Raw genomic sequence first — 15,415 nt, 5'->3', positions numbered from 1 at the left:
GAATGAGAGATGTTTGGGTGATAGGGGAAGATTTCTTCCGTGGTATTGGTGGAGTCTTCGATGTAAGTTTCCCAAGACAAAGAGCTGATACCCCTTTCCTGCTCAACTTGCACAGCTGACATTGATGCTAGTTTGAGCAAAATCGAGTTGGCTTTCGAAAATATTGAACATGTCGGACGAACCCTAAAGAAGTGGTTGCAATGAGTCCGTTATCATTTCTTTCTTAACTGAGAGTATGTAATGATCAAGCTTTCGTATCAATGGATCGTCAATGATCGTGGTCAGTCCAATTTAGGGGTGAGGCGGTACCTTGCATAAGTCTAGGCTACCCCTCGCACTAGCCCCCGGAGATAAGCAAGCTTTAAGCCGCATTATCTCAGCGATATCGTTCTACAAGCTGTTTGCCTTGCGGTATCTATGCTTTCTCCCTCTGACGCAGACTGAAAGGCTCTTTCCTGGGCTGCTGGCATATCGATCGTTCTTGAGTCACGTTCCATGTGACGAGGGTGGTGTCCTTGAGTGTTCCGCACTCTGCGCTCGCCACAAATGAAAGTCTAGTGGTTTGCATGCCTTGAGGATCGCATTCGCATATTTTGGTTCGCTATGGACCGTAGAAAGAAGCGTAAGCTCCTTCAACCTGCTGAAATCGTCTTCGAGCTAATTGATTTTCATCTAGGCGCTTTGCTCGAGCTGAATAGCAAAGTCTGGGCAGGAGACACAGGTGCTTTCTTCCACAAGGAGCCGACCTCGATGTCTTTGCTAACATAGGTGGCAGATGTGTTCCCAGTCAATGGTTCCTTCGACTCGTCCCTAAAGAAAAATACCGCTTTCATCAAAAGACTTCGAACAGCTGTTACAGCAACGAGCACCCCCACATTCATCCAGGAGATTAAGTCTTTGTCTTTACAGAAGTACCTTTCAGAGGTGATATCTGCGAGCTATGAGGGTCTTTGCAAATTGAAAACGCCAGGTGAGGTTGTAGCAGGGGTGGAAGTCATTAGCGCATTACACCAACGATTTGGTCCGGCCGAATACACAAGCAGTCTAGGGTGGCATGTTGGAAGAGGCTTGAGCACGCCCGATAAGTCTCAGTTGAAGACTCTGTCACAAGAGACAAGGGAAAAAGAGGAGAGGGAGCGGATGAGCAGGCAAAGGGTACTCTTGAAAGTTGTGACAGAGTTATGGTTAGTTGGGGTCCTGAGGAGTTTAGATGATGTGACTAGGCCTGAAGAAGCCCTGGCTAGAGGCAAAGAACATGTTACTACCTCAGGGAATAAAGTCGGAGAGGCTATGACCAAGAAAGGCGGCCAGTCTAGTGGAAAGATCAATGCAGCATCAGATGCAGAACCCTTCCCACTTGAGGTTCTCAAGGATCTACTTGGACACGACAAAGAACATACGAATCTTCCCCTGGTCGTACAATTCGTCAAGAACTTTACCTGGGATGTTCTTGGGATTAAATCCACGGTCGCGGAAAACCAGAAGTCTGTTAAGGCTGATGGTGAACTCACTTCCGTGCCTGATTCCGCCATTGAGTCCAACGATGAGACTTCTGGAGACGAAAATGGCGATGCTTCAATCACAACAGACGATCCACCCTTGATCGGCACCGAGCTTCAGCAACGCTTCCGGAACATTCTCAATCGGTATTTCGAGGATATCAAGCTTCACATTGTTCGTGATCATGAACGAATCAATGCACAGGGTAAGCGTAATGCTGAAGCTTACGTGAAGTCTGGAGAGATTTTTGAAGATAGACAGGCCAATTACGATAAGCAGTTGAAGGCACAGGAGAAATTAATCTCTAACGCTCAGATCTTATGCGATGCGCTTGTGGATCAAGAAATGCCAGATCTTAAAGGCAAAGAAGCTCAAGATCCAGCGGCGACCGCCGGCATTGGACTTGTCAAAACGGGCGAGTATCTCCGTGGCCAAGGGGACGGGGCTGGTATCTGGGAAGACGAGGAAGAACGAAGGTTCTATGAAAATCTCATCGATCTAAAGGATAGGGTACCATCTATCCTCTTAGAAGATCCAAAGAAGAAGAAGATAGAAGATGAGCCAGTCGGTAGGAAGATGACCAGCGAGGGAGAATCCAGGACTGAGGAAAAAGCTTCAACATCCGCTGCTGCAGATGACCAGTCAACTGCAATAGCCAATAAGACGGTGGGCGCAAAAGTCGACGCGCTCATTGCATGCTTGCCAGAGCTAGTAACAAAAGACCAAGTTGACCAAACAGCTAATGACTTCGGCTTTCTCAACTCCAAAGCGTCACGAAATCGCCTGATTAAAGCTATTCAAGAGCCTCCTAAAGGCCGATCCGATCTGCTACCGCTCTATTCCCGTCTGGTTGCGACCCTAGGTAAGTACATGCCAGATATCTCACACAGCTTGGTGTCGTACCTGGATGATGAATTTCGAAGCCTCCAACGCCGAAAACAAAAGGAATTCTTAGGTCATGTTCGTACTGGCAACATTCGCTATCTTGCTGAGTTGACTAAATTCGGTGTTGTACCAGAACATGTAATTTTCCATTGCCTCAAGGTCAGCTTAGATGATTTTTCAAGAATGAACATTGACATTATTGGCAACCTCCTGGAAAATTGTGGAAGATATCTGTTAAAGAATCCGGACACATCACCAAGAATGACTTCTTTCCTGGAGACGCTTCAACGCAAGAAAGCTGCGCAGCATCTTGGCCAGCAAGAGCGCATGATTATCGAAAATGCCATGTATTATGTTAATCCTCCAGAAAGAGCCGCAATTCAGCAAAAGGAGAGGTCACCCGTCGATATGTATGTTTCGCAGCTAGTCTATCTTGATATGAACAAACGAACCTACGCGAAAGTCTTGAAATCATTGAGAAAGTTGCATTGGGAAGAGCAAGAGGTAGGATCTCCACTCGTCATGTATGTTCATACTAAAACAGGGGCAGGTAGTTACTACGTTAGAAAAGGTGTTTTCCAAACCATGGAAGGTCAAATATAGCAACATTTACCTCCTCGCCATCCTACTCGGGTCTTTGAATCGCTACCACCAAGATTTCGTCATCATGGTGATCGACAACCTGATAGAGCAGGTCACATTAGGCTTGGAACAGAACGACTTCAAATTTAACCAACGACGGTTAGCAGAGATTAGATATATCGGTGAACTCTACAATTACAAGATGGTGGACTCGTCTGTGATATTTGATATGCTTTACCGCATAGTGACATTTGGGCACCGTGGGTGCTTTGCTCCAACCCCTTGAATCTCCACTAACACGGCTCAGCCGACGGGACCCCATCTCCCGTGAAGCTGAATTCCCTAGATATGTCTGACGATTTCTTCCGAATAAGACTCGTATGCACGATGCTCGATACTTGTGGTGTATGCTTCGACCGAGGCGCATCTCGTAAAAAACTAGACTTCTTTTTGACTTTCTTGCAGGTATTTAGACGTCATGCTAAACTACCATTTCATGCTGACGAGATCTAGTACTACATTCGCACCAAGGACACCCTTCCAATGGACATTGACTTCGTTGTGCAGGACACTTTTGCACTAACAAGACCCCAATGGAAGTTGGCAGAAACCTTTGAGGAAGCTGGACGGATATTTGCTGAACTGGTGAAACAAAATTACAAATCTCAAGAACTTGAAAAGCCTCTGGAGCCGGAGGATCCCGATGAACTTTCATCTGATGGTGAAGACGATGAAGATATGCCGCTCCCTGAGATGGAGGAGGGTCCGTCCTCCGGCGATGAAGCAGATGCTGAAGTCAATTTCCTCCCTCCAGGCTGCGATACGCTTCAAGCTAACCCATACAGGAGCCTGAGACAAATGGCAATTCCGAGAGCGATTCTGATTTTGAAGAACAGATCGTTGTCACCCGCCAAGAAAAGCAGCGCGACCCTGAGGCGGAGGCTGAATTCGATCGCGAGCTTCAAAAGATGATGTCTGAAAGCCTAGAATCACGGAAGTTCGAACGCAAGCCAATGTTTGACGTGCCTCTCCCCATGAGACGAGCACAGCGACCGCAGACTGCTGGAAGCGATGGAAGTGACAATGAACGAATCGCATCACCTCCACCAACGAATACCATGGCTGTATCCCTCATGACTAAAAAAGGCAATCGGCAGCAGGTAGAGAGGGCTGAATCTTTGGAGCAAAGGTACAGGCTAATGAAGATAGACGAAAATGATCGAGATGCCTTCCGACTCCCAATTTGCCATCGCTATGAAGAATCAACGAGAAGCCGAGCGTGAGGAGCAAAGGCGAATTAAAAGTCACATCCTCAACCTCGACTTCCAGGATTCAAATTCAGATGCAGCTGGTACAACAAGCACTCTCTCCTTCGACCCTTTTCTTTCCCCCAATCCCAACCTGCCCAGGAGCAGGCCCCCCTTGGTCCCCCAGGATTTCAATCGTGATGCTTACGATGATGTTCACAAAGGAATGGGTGCAGCAGACCGGCATCCCCATAATCCCACACTCGGTCGTTCTTCGTCGAACAATGCGGTGAAAGCTGCTGAGAAACCTGCTTCGAACCGGCGGAACCAGAGAGCCCCAAAATTGCAGATGAGTGATGTTGATTGGTATGCTTGAACCGATCGCTTCAAAAGTTCTTTGGAGGGGCGCACCTTGAAAGTTCGAGGGGTGAAGCAGCAATGACCAACGGCTGATTTTCCTCTCTCTAGGAATTGACGCATTCATTACTTGTCGAAATACGACATATAGATGGCAATGCCTGCAAAGTGCAGACTCAGGTAGGTCGATTCATGAGTGACAGCATGACTAGTGCGCCTCACTTGTGCGAAAAGACATTAGTACCGCCCGCTGATTCGGAAGGCATTGGAAGCCAAGCCTTGCATCTGTACGTGCAAAGAGTGAGGAAGGACGGTTTCTATCAAACGCGAATTGGTCTGAGGATGAACCTTCAAGAAGGGTCTCCCAAGGAATGGCTGATACCCACAACGTCGTTCAGTCTCTTGAAACCGTCCTTCGGCAGGAAGCTTTGGTGTCGCAAGGAAGACGGAAGGACTGCTTAGGACATAGCGGTCAGCATTCAGTAGAGAAAGGAGAAAGTGCGGTGAGGGAGCAACATGAAGTCGTGCATACGTAGCTTGCTCTAAATCTAAGGTACGGAAGCTTTCATAATTGTTGCTCCACGCTGGGCAGTTTGCTGCTTTCATCGTCAAATGTTTGTGCCTTTAACTTGCCACTCAAGCCGGTGGGAACGACAACAATGACCAACAGATCACAGGCCATCCAAAGTTGAGGCTTACTGTTGTGTTGATTAGTAAGTGAAATGGGTGTCGTACAACGTGTCGACCACTCGGGTTGTTGATACACGCCATCTGCACCTTCCCGAACTGTTGTTCACTAATGTGACGCTCGATCTCGGGATTCTACCTTTTGACCATTTAGCTCTACCGCCAGCAACTCCTTGCATCTGGTCAGTACCCAAACAGAGGCTTGGCTGACCCTGTCGACCTGCAGCCTGCGAGTTGCCGAAATCACAAAGAATTCTTCATAAGCACATTGTCCTGCCGCATCTCAAACTTCACCTGTCATCAACTCGACGCCCAAAGATGAAAGATGAGAATGGGGTCCCATCCATTACAGACCCTTGGCCTGTCAAAGATGTGAGAACAAACGTATTGCTCACTTCGAAAAGCACATGCTAAATTGCCACAGATCGTGTATGTCTCGATCCTGGGCTTTGTACTACTTGCAGCATTTCTGGAATGGTTCCTGTGGCTTGCAGCCTTTCTCTACTGCTTGGTCAAAGTCTACATCAAGGCAGAGCATTGGACAATTAGGATTCTATCCATCATCATGATGATCGGATTTACAGCACTCAGGTAGGGAAATATCTAGCTACCTCCATCGCTGCTAACCATAGCACAGATGTATCTTTCTTCCAGTAATGATTGTGACCCTCCCATTGCCTCCACAGGTTGTGAAATATTGGCCAGAAAACGTGGCAAGCTTCCTGCGATGGTTTGCCTTTTGGGCTTTTGCGATCCTACTCACGGTACCTTGGCTCTTTTGCGTCTACCAACTTGTCGTCAACAGTCTGGGGAGAAAGAAGCGAATCAAGGAAATCCTGGATGAGGAGACTGCGCCGAAGACTGTCATTGTAATGCCGTGCTACAAGGAAGACCCGGAAGTCCTTCTCACAGCGGTCGACTCGGTTGTAGACTGCGACTATCCGCCCTCTTGTCTGCACGTGTTCCTTTCCTTCGACGGTGACCAAGAAGATGAGCTCTACCTCAAAACCATTGAAAAATTAGGAGTACCACTAACCCTGGATCACTACCCTAAAAGTATCGACGTAGTCTACCGCATGTCCCGGATCACGGTCTCCAGATTTCCTCATGGAGGCAAACGTCATTGTCAGAAGTCGACCTTCAAACTCATTGATAGAATTTACACTGAGTATTTGAGGCGGAACGACAATTTATTCATTCTATTCATTGACTCTGATTGTATACTTGACAAAGTCTGTATCCAGAATTTCATGTATGAAATGGAGCTCAAACCTGGGAGCAAACAGAACATGTTAGCTATGACCGGCGTGATCACCTCAACGACGCAGAAGAACACCCTCATTACATTATTGCAAGACATGGAGTACATCCACGGACAACTATTTGAACGATCTGTGGAATCTGGATGTGGAGCTGTGACTTGCCTTCCTGGCGCGTTGACCATGTACGTATTATTCTTCAAGTCCGATTGTCCTCACAGGGCCTCGATGCTGAACCCAAAAACAAATTTTCGAACGCGTCTCTAAGCTTCTGTTTACAGCCTTTACAGGATTGCTAACTCAAAGTTTTCTATAGGTTGCGCTTCTCCGCCTTTCGAAAGATGGCGAAATATTACTTTGCGGACAAAGCAGAGCAGTGTGACGATCTTTTCGATTTTGCAAAGTGTCATCTGGGTGAAGACCGATGGTTGACGCACCTCTTTATGATTGGAGCCAGGCAGCAGTATCAAATCCAGATGTGTACAGGTGCCTTTTGCAAGACCGAAGCTGTCCAAACTTACAAGAGTCTACTCAAGCAGAGACGAAGATGGTTCCTTGGCTTCATCACCAACGAGGTCTGCATGTTGACAGACATCCGTCTATGGTGGCGGTATCCTTTGCTTTGTATCGTACGTTTCATGAATAATACGATCAGAACCACCGCTCTTCTGTTCTTCATCATGGTCATCTCACTCCTGACCCTCTCCAACAGTATCAGCAATGTCCCTGTAGGTTTCATTGCCGTATCTCTGGGCTTAAATTGGCTTCTCATGATCTACTTTGGATTCAAATTGGGCAGATATAAAGTCTGGCTTTATCCCATCATGTTCATTATCAACCCATTTTTCAACTGGGTGTACATGGTATACGGAATCTTCACAGCAGGACAACGTACATGGGGCGGACCAAGAGCAGACGCGGGCAAAGCGGACCCAGAGACCTCGCCTCAAGAGGCTATAGAACATGCCCAGGCTACAGGTGACGACCTGAATGTGGTCCCCGAGACTTTCAAGCCTGCCGCCGAGGCTCGACTTGACAAACCAGTAGAGTCGATACCGGTACAGCCTGCAACCAAGCTTGAAGGGCGTTTCGCTCCTGCTGAGGAGTTGCCGGGTGGATGGTACCTTCATGGCAATGTCGACTCGGGTCTAGCGATGCCGGCCACGATTGTACAAGATTTAGACGCCCCAAGGCCCCCGTTTTACCGTCGTGACTCTCTAGAATCGAGCAGTAGCGCAGCTTCTGGCACTCATTCAGTGTACATGCCGAAACGAGTCGAGAGCATAATGAGCGAAGAGGACCGGAGAAAGTACCTTTATGCGCAACAAGCGCAAAGAACGCCGACTGGCGCCTACATGAATGTCGAGAACCTTGAACGAGGACGTGTGACGGAGTTGGATGAGAATAGTGACCGAAAGGGTATTTGGTCCGATGACGTGGACGATCTGGCGTCTTCGGAGGACGAAACATCGCTGCGAAATGCCACACATTCACGATATGCGTACAACAATCAGGGCCTGTCGTTAGGACAATCGTCTTATTTTGCGCCCGCAAGACCAAGCCAGCTTTCAAATTACAACGATATTAATGGAGGACAGCCTGAGGGCCGGGGCTTTCTGTTGCCTTCAATGGATACCAATAGAGGCGGATACGCTCCTTTAGATCTCGAAACGGGTACGAAAAATCACTTGGATAGCGAACTGTCATCAAGGGTCCCCACGGAGGACCAAGTTGAATCTTACGAAATGCAAGAACAATCTAGAGTAAGACCCCTTTCTTTCGAGGGCCAGCCACAGCAAAGTAGTTCAGCACCATACCAGCCAGCGTCAGAGCAGCAATCTAGCGGTGCTAAACCTCCTACTCCGGTCGATACAAAATCTTTGAGTAATAAAAAGGCCAAGAAGTTACACAAATTTCGAAGGAAAGGATAAGGTATGGCTCACGGCGGATGAATAAGCGCAAGGCGATCAAAAACGTATTTTGAGCAAGCGAAGTTCGTGATAAGAGCATGAATCTTCGATAGAGCTGCATGGCGACGGGTCTTTGCAATAGCTGGGACACTGCATGGATAGGCACTGAAAAATTTGCTAACAGCGACCTGAAAGAAGTATGCGTTGGCGATGTTGGCCTTGCTTTCAACTCCATTGGTGCTCTAGCCGCTCTTGAAATGCTCCAGAGCGTTGTGCATGCTCTATACTTGCCAGAATGTATTCAGCGAGCGACACGATTTCACTGACCAACCTTCATTGAAATGAGACTGAATGGCCGGGCTTTCGTATTATGAATGTAAGAGCATGATACCTGTTTCGTATGTGTCTATCTGCCACTTTTATCCGACCAGGCGAAAAAGACTCGATCTAGTCGAAAGTGATTGCAACTGACTAATTTTGGATGAGTGATTGGCGGCACAGGATGCAAGGACCCGGACTCTGATGCTGCAGTGTATATCTCAGTTGCACGCTGAGAATATCGTAGGTGGCTCGGCGGGTGGGGACCGACAAGGCTACACATCCAGCCTTGCGCAAAAAGAGATGCCCCTTAATCTGTTCAGCGCTTCGCAAAACCTGTGGTATCATGCACCGCTGGCCAACGAACTGATTGAACCCTTTTCCTGTGCTTCTTGTCAATTCAGCCTCGTGTTCAGGCTGGCTTATAAAGATGGACGTCTGAACGTTTTCTGTGAATTCCCACCTTCTTCTTCTTCTATCTCAGTCCTTTCAAGACAAAGAAAACATTGGTCTCTCATTTGGTACGGCAATATGATACTGCAACGTTCTTTCATCGCTCTTATACTCCTTGCTTTCTGTGGCTTGGTAGGCAATCACTACAACTCGTCTGTATTTAATGCAAAATGCTAATACCCATCCAGTCACTTGCCCTGCCTGCCGAGCTCGATGCTCCTATTCCAGATCATATAGAGTGTGGTGCAGGCACGGGAACAGACTCGCCAGAAGGCCTTCCTAACATCGCTGCGCCTGATATTGAGGACCTAGGGAAAGGTGCGGATAGACTTGCCAAAAAGGGGGGCACTTGCACGACGCCCCAGGGAGATGGCAAGTGCGTGAGAATTGCTTGTGACAACACAACGGGAATATACGTATGTGTTTTCTCTCGCTCACCTTCTTGTACGCAAAGGACCAAAGGCTAACGAATAGCTAGTTCTGCAATGCAGATGGTGTAAGACCTCAACTTCACCTTTCTCCTCTCAATCTGATCAGAAATTCACGAGACAAGACATACTGACTCTCTTCACAGAAAGAAGGACCTTTCTCAGTTCCCTGCCAGACCGTAGCCGCATACGTCAAGCGCGGCGACTCCAGTCAAGAATGGAAGGATATCCTGGATACGTGCAAAAGAGATAGTCAATTTTTCTCCGTAAAAGCTGTGGCTGGTATGGCTGTCGATTCGAGCGGGGACTGGACCATCATTACGGGATATGCGAATTGCAATCATCCAGTTGAAGGGGCGAGTGAGAATCCGAGTAGTCTGTGAGAGGGCGGGGATGGGGTTGGGTGGGAGCCAGATTGATGATGAAGCAGGAGATCGAGCTTGCTGGACAGGCTCGGCTCTTAGTGACCTGTATTTGCAAGGAAATTTTGGCGAGGAAGCTCAAGCTGTGTCTGTAAACATTTATGTTACGCACCTGCAAACATTTCTACACAAGGTGGATTGAAGCCTGGTGCTTTGCACGGTTCATTTGAGGTTTGAGATATTACTAAGTAGAGCCGAAAGCAAAGTTCAACCCGTGCAATAGATTATCGGGATTATCTCAACGCTGAGCATCCAGATGATATTCTACCGCTTGTGGTGGAGCGAATTCAAATTCATTTCAGTAAGAGTCTGCCCCCTCGGCCTATAGTCTGCCGTTGATCTCCGGCGAACATCTCACGCGAATCCGCCAAATCCGAGCACTGACGGAATTTGCCGCATAACTGCATCATCAGTTCTCATGACCTCAAACAACAACTGGATCGCGCTCACAGCTAGCATCAACAAGAGCAGCCTCTGTTAGCGGTAAGACACAGACGGCGGCTGGACTCAGTGCCTTGTTGCGCTGCAGCTTAGAGCCTGGCAAAAGAAACATCTATTAAACGCCGAGCCGGCAGGCTTCAGCCCTCCGCTGTTCGCCTTTCTCTCGCTGACTCTAAGTCCTCTACGCACCCGGAAATCATAACTTGAAGCATGGGCGCATTATTGTCTCTGCCGCTCCTTGCGGTGCCCAGCATGGGGACCCTAGTGTCATTTGCGGCTTCGTGCTGTGGAGCTGCAACCTGCTCAGCAGTATGTAGTATGTGTGGGAAATTTAGAAGCAGGTACGGTTGATATGTTCTCTACATCCCGGCAATAGCTGATCAAATACTAGCATGGCCACTCGGATCGCCTACGCAGTCATTCTTCTGATCAACTCTATGCTATCATGGCTCATGCTTACACCTTGGGCGCTCAAAAAGCTGGAGCATCTTACGCTAGACTACATGAACATTACCTGCCAAGGAAAGCAATGCTACGGCTACATTGCCGTCCAAAGAGTCAACTTCGCCCTGGGCGTCTTCCATTTCCTCCTCGCCATGCTACTTTTCGGTGTCAAATCGTCGAGAGATGGTCGAGCTGGGCTTCAAAACGGATACTGGGGCCCTAAAATTATCGCTTGGCTGGCACTCGTCGTCATCACGTTCTTCATACCTGAAGAATTCTTTAGGGTCTGGGGGCAATATTTCGCCCTCATCCTGGCAATGCTCTTTGTCCTGCTTGGCTTGATACTCCTCGTTGATCTTGCACATACATGGGCAGAATACTGCTTGCAGAAGATCGAGGACAATGATTCGAGAGCATGGCGAGGGGTCCTCATTGGCTCTACACTGGGGATGTACACCATTTCCTTCGCTATGACTATCATTATGTATATCTTCTTCGCGAATGGTGGTTGCAAGATGAATCAAGCTGCTATCACAGTACGTTATCCCCTTGCTGTCGTCAACCTTCATTCTCCTTTGCTAATCACCGTAGATCAACCTCCTCGTCCTCCTTGGCATCTCATTCATTTCCGTCCATCCCACAATCCAAGAATATAACCCTCGTGCCGGCCTCGCCCAAGCAGCTATGGTCTCCATCTATTGCACCTACTTGACTATGTCCGCCGTATCCATGGAGCCTGACGACCACCAGTGCAACCCATTGATCCGCGCTCGAGGCACACGAACCGCCACCATAATCCTTGGCGCCATCGTCACCATGCTCACAATTGCCTATACAACCACCCGCGCCGCAACCCAAGGCATCGCTCTTGGCAGCAACACAGGCCACAACTACTACAGCAAGCTGGCATCCTCCGAGCCCGACTCCGAGCACAGCATGGTAGATCAACAACCTGTGTCTTCGCGGCGCGAGATGCGTGCGGAGGCTCTCCGCGCCGCTGTAGAAGCGGGCTCGCTCCCCGCCAACGCTCTCGATGACGACGATGACGATTCAGACATGGCGGACGATGGCGCCGGTGGCAAGGACGACGAGAGAGGTGGCACGCAGTATAACTACAGCTTATTCCATGTGATATTCATGCTGGCGACATGCTGGGTGGCCACGCTGCTGACGCAGAATATTGATTTTGAGACGCAGGGGGATTTTGCTGCCGTGGGCAGGACGTACTGGGCCAGTTGGGTCAAAATCGTGAGCGCGTGGGTGTGCTATGCGATTTTTGGGTGGAGCTTGTTGGCGCCTGTGGTACTGCCAGATCGATTTGGCAACTGATCGATATTTCGGATGTGGGTTTGGCTGATGTTCACCATGCTGCGGCGTTGTTCCATGTATGTATAATCGCTGGCTGGGCATAGGATACTATTAAATGCATGATGAATCTTTCAAGCATGATCACAAGTTTCTACTCATGATCTATCTTTACAGTCATAGGGACATCGTCTGTCTAGGCCCTTTCTACCTCCACCATGGTTCTCGGATCGCTATCAAATCTCCTTTTCTTTCCCTGAAACACCTCCTCTTGCGCATGTCCCTCCCGCTTGCACCTTTCCACCACGCTAGATATCGTACCACCTCTCATCACGAAGCCTTTCGTCCTCATTTGCTCTATATACTTCCTCACTTCATCCAGCCCCCCTCCCTCCTTATCCTCATCTGCGTCCAAGCAACACAGCACTAATCGATCATATGTCAGACTATCCGGCTGCACTCCCAGTGCGATCATCTGATCCAATAAGGATGTGGCACTGCTTTTATCCTTCGCGTAGTTGCAGCCCCGAATGAGATGGTTGAATGTCAAAGTGTCCGGTTTCAGGGGCGTTCGGGTCACCATTTGATTCTTCTCGCTCGACGGCGACGTAGGAGGCTTGGATGAAGTAGATTTGCTGGATTTGGCAAGTGGAGCGGGGGTACTTGGGAGGGAGGGATAGGCGCTGTACCGCGAGATCGACTCGCAGAGAGCTAGGGCTTTGGGTAGCTGGTGATGGTGGATCAGCGCCTCGATTGATACATTGATAGCGGCGAGGGTCACAGGGCGCTGCGCGTCTCGTAAGTTTCGCAGGCTTTCAAGAGCAACATCCGTGTTGCGCAGTGACTGCTTGAGATGGACGAAGAGAATGCGCGTTGAGGCCAGGCCTATCGAGTGTCCGGCATGGTGCATGGTAGAGAGGATGGAGATTGCTGCACGGACGTCATGAGCATTCACGTAGGCCTCGAGGAGGGCTTCGTAATGGTGGAGCTGGATCGAGTTGCCGGAGCGTTTGGCGAGGTTGTTGAAAATGGCGGTGGCGAGTTTTGGGTCGCCGTTTCGCGCGGCGCAGGCGAGGATGTTGTTGCAGATGCCGGTAGAAGGATGGAGATAATTGGTGGCTATGCGTGCGTTGTAGGCGATGAGCGTTGCTTCGTAGTGCATAGCTCTTGAGGCAGTGTCCAGGAGGTAATACCACACCGTTCCTGAGATGTGCGCTCCTTCCTTTTCGTGCTCACTACTGTCTCGGAGACGATACTGCATAAGACGGAGCGCCTCATCATATTCTCCCATATCGCAGAGAGTATACACAAGCATATCGTACAGCCAACTATTGACTACGACGCCGCTTTTCTGCATCTCCTCGATATACTGAAGTGCGAGCTCCGCCTGCCGTTCACGTAAGAGACCAACGACAACGTCATGGTAGCCATCAATCGTTAACGAATACCAGCGCTGGCGTAGTAATTGGAGCACATGAGCTCGGAGAAGCTGATCGGGATGAACTGCGAGCACCCTCAAAATAGAATGATAGGTTCCTGAATCTGGTGGGATGCCTTCTGCTTCCATCTCCTGCAGTAACTTCGCAGCTTCCGAGGGATGCCCGTACTTTGCATCTGCGTTTGCTAGGATCAATGCATCGTAGATGATTTTGTCAGGCTTTTGCTTCAGGGTCTTCACGAGATGCTCGACCTGCGACTGCACATATCGGTACTTGGCCTCGCGGCTGGAGGTCTTTAGCTGATCATAAGCCGTCGCAAGACTCGACGTGGGTGCTGCGTAAGCAACGTCTTGGTGAGGACTGAAGAAGCCGTCATGGGACTCAGATGTATTCGGAAGGTTTGCGTCATGGTTGGAGGTCCAAAGGGATGGTCGTCTGCTGGATGCTGGATCATGTTGGGAGTACGCTCGAGGTCGCGGTGTGGAGTGCCATTTCAAAGTCCTCCTACGCGGTCCAGCAAGAATGGTGTTTCGCGACCATTGCGGAGGTCGTTTAGAGAACGGGCATAGGCATTTCCATAGTGCATCATGAATGATTGGACTAGGTGGCATGAGCTTGTAAGATGAGGATTCGAAAAGCAAGAACTACAAAGGCGGAACCAAGCCGAGAATTTTCACAGACAATTTACAACAAGCTGATAGAAAGCTTTCGCATAGCGTTATGATTGCAGAAGCCTGCTAGCTATATAATATCGATGTTGCGACTATGCCATCTCTGAAGTCTCTGACGTTCGTGGTCTTCACCGATCTTTCGCCGCACGTCTTTGTTAGACATCCGATGCCTTCCCCCACAAGCCTCTCCTTTCACCGCAGACGGATGAGAATCATTCGTTGGTATTCAGAGATGCTGAATCGCCCTTCATCGAGCCGGTAAGACTCCAAATTCAGTTCGGCATCAAATGCAATATTCTCGAAAGGATCCCCACACTTTCTACCTCACGAAATTCCTGATGGCGCACGATCATCGTCTCTTCAATATTCCATTGCTTGATTTGCCATATCGCTGTACTCGTTGCTTTCAGCCTCGACCTCGTCCCCGACCACGTCCACCTCCACGCGGTCCGCCCCTTCCACGGTCGCCTCGGCCGCCATGGTCTCCCCTTCCGCCTCCTCTTCCGCGTCCTGATGGCTGATTCTGCTGCTGATCTTTTACTAAATCGATGATATCATCTGGTACGCGTAGGTACTTGATCTGATGGAAAATCAGTCTTCATTGACTTTTTCCGATCGGGTCTCTTACATTATTGCCTCGTATGTAGACCTCAGGAAGTCTGAAAAATTTGTCGCCCTCTGGACTTGTCTGTACGACTTCCTTCAAAGTCAAGTTCATCCAGGTGTCGCAACTGACGAGATGGCCGTTCAAGGTTTCGCCGTTCTTGAGCTCGACGAGCATAGGATGGCCTTGCGCGGCATTGAGAAGGCCTAATGGAAGCTGGGCCCCATATCAGCTTGAAAGGTTGAAAAGACTGATTCACGAAGACATTAGCTCACCATTTCTTCACAAAGACACAAGCTTGGTGAAGACTGTACGCCAAATGCATCGAACGGCGAGCATCCGGTCGTTGAACAGGCGCTATAAGCGCGTTGACGCAATGCCTCCCGGCGGAACAGGCGGAGACGGAGCAACGCTGGGTGCCGAGCCAGGGCATCACTTGCTACTGGACACGACAGACAGGGGT

General features: G+C 49.2%; 5 protein-coding genes across 5 annotated transcripts; 4 read left to right on the top strand and 1 right to left on the bottom strand.

Annotated features, from left to right (window-relative positions):
* Window positions 1-603: 603 nt before the first annotated feature.
* Window positions 604-4,590, top strand: KY384_008712 (uncharacterized protein; the record flags this gene model as incomplete). The annotated part of the gene is made up of 8 exons (XM_044817200.1): window positions 604-622; window positions 677-721; window positions 776-2,889; window positions 2,936-3,227; window positions 3,275-3,432; window positions 3,481-3,762; window positions 3,813-4,127; window positions 4,177-4,590. The coding sequence occupies 8 exons, from the start codon at window positions 604-606 to the stop codon at window positions 4,588-4,590; spliced, it is 3,639 nt and encodes a 1,212-aa protein (XP_044665795.1).
* Window positions 4,591-5,914: 1,324 nt separating this feature from the next.
* On the top strand, window positions 5,915-8,448 carry KY384_008711 (uncharacterized protein; the record flags this gene model as incomplete). The annotated part of the gene is made up of 2 exons (XM_044817199.1): window positions 5,915-6,702; window positions 6,834-8,448. 2 exons carry the CDS (start codon window positions 5,915-5,917, stop codon window positions 8,446-8,448), a joined length of 2,403 nt encoding a protein of 800 aa, XP_044665794.1.
* Window positions 8,449-9,276: 828 nt separating this feature from the next.
* Window positions 9,277-10,009, top strand: KY384_008710 (uncharacterized protein; the record flags this gene model as incomplete). The annotated part of the gene is made up of 4 exons (XM_044817198.1): window positions 9,277-9,330; window positions 9,387-9,614; window positions 9,677-9,694; window positions 9,773-10,009. The coding sequence occupies 4 exons, from the start codon at window positions 9,277-9,279 to the stop codon at window positions 10,007-10,009; spliced, it is 537 nt and encodes a 178-aa protein (XP_044665793.1).
* Window positions 10,010-10,699: 690 nt separating this feature from the next.
* KY384_008709 (uncharacterized protein) lies at window positions 10,700-12,262 on the top strand (the record flags this gene model as incomplete). The annotated part of the gene is made up of 3 exons (XM_044817197.1): window positions 10,700-10,830; window positions 10,881-11,469; window positions 11,525-12,262. The coding sequence occupies 3 exons, from the start codon at window positions 10,700-10,702 to the stop codon at window positions 12,260-12,262; spliced, it is 1,458 nt and encodes a 485-aa protein (XP_044665792.1).
* A 172-nt stretch (window positions 12,263-12,434) lies between these two features.
* On the bottom strand, window positions 12,435-15,230 carry KY384_008708 (uncharacterized protein; the record flags this gene model as incomplete). Its single annotated transcript, XM_044817196.1, has 4 exons — window positions 12,435-14,321; window positions 14,914-14,928; window positions 14,977-15,168; window positions 15,228-15,230. 4 exons carry the CDS (start codon window positions 15,228-15,230, stop codon window positions 12,435-12,437), a joined length of 2,097 nt encoding a protein of 698 aa, XP_044665791.1.
* Between the last annotated feature and the right edge of the window lie 185 nt (window positions 15,231-15,415).

Source organism: Bacidia gigantensis, assembly GCF_019456465.1.
Source record: "Bacidia gigantensis strain McMullin 20006 chromosome Unknown contig_304, whole genome shotgun sequence".
Taxonomy (NCBI): Eukaryota; Fungi; Ascomycota; class Lecanoromycetes; order Lecanorales; family Ramalinaceae; genus Bacidia; species Bacidia gigantensis.
The sequence above is the reverse complement of the archived record's forward strand: the minus strand, read 5'-3'. Positions and strand labels throughout refer to the sequence as shown.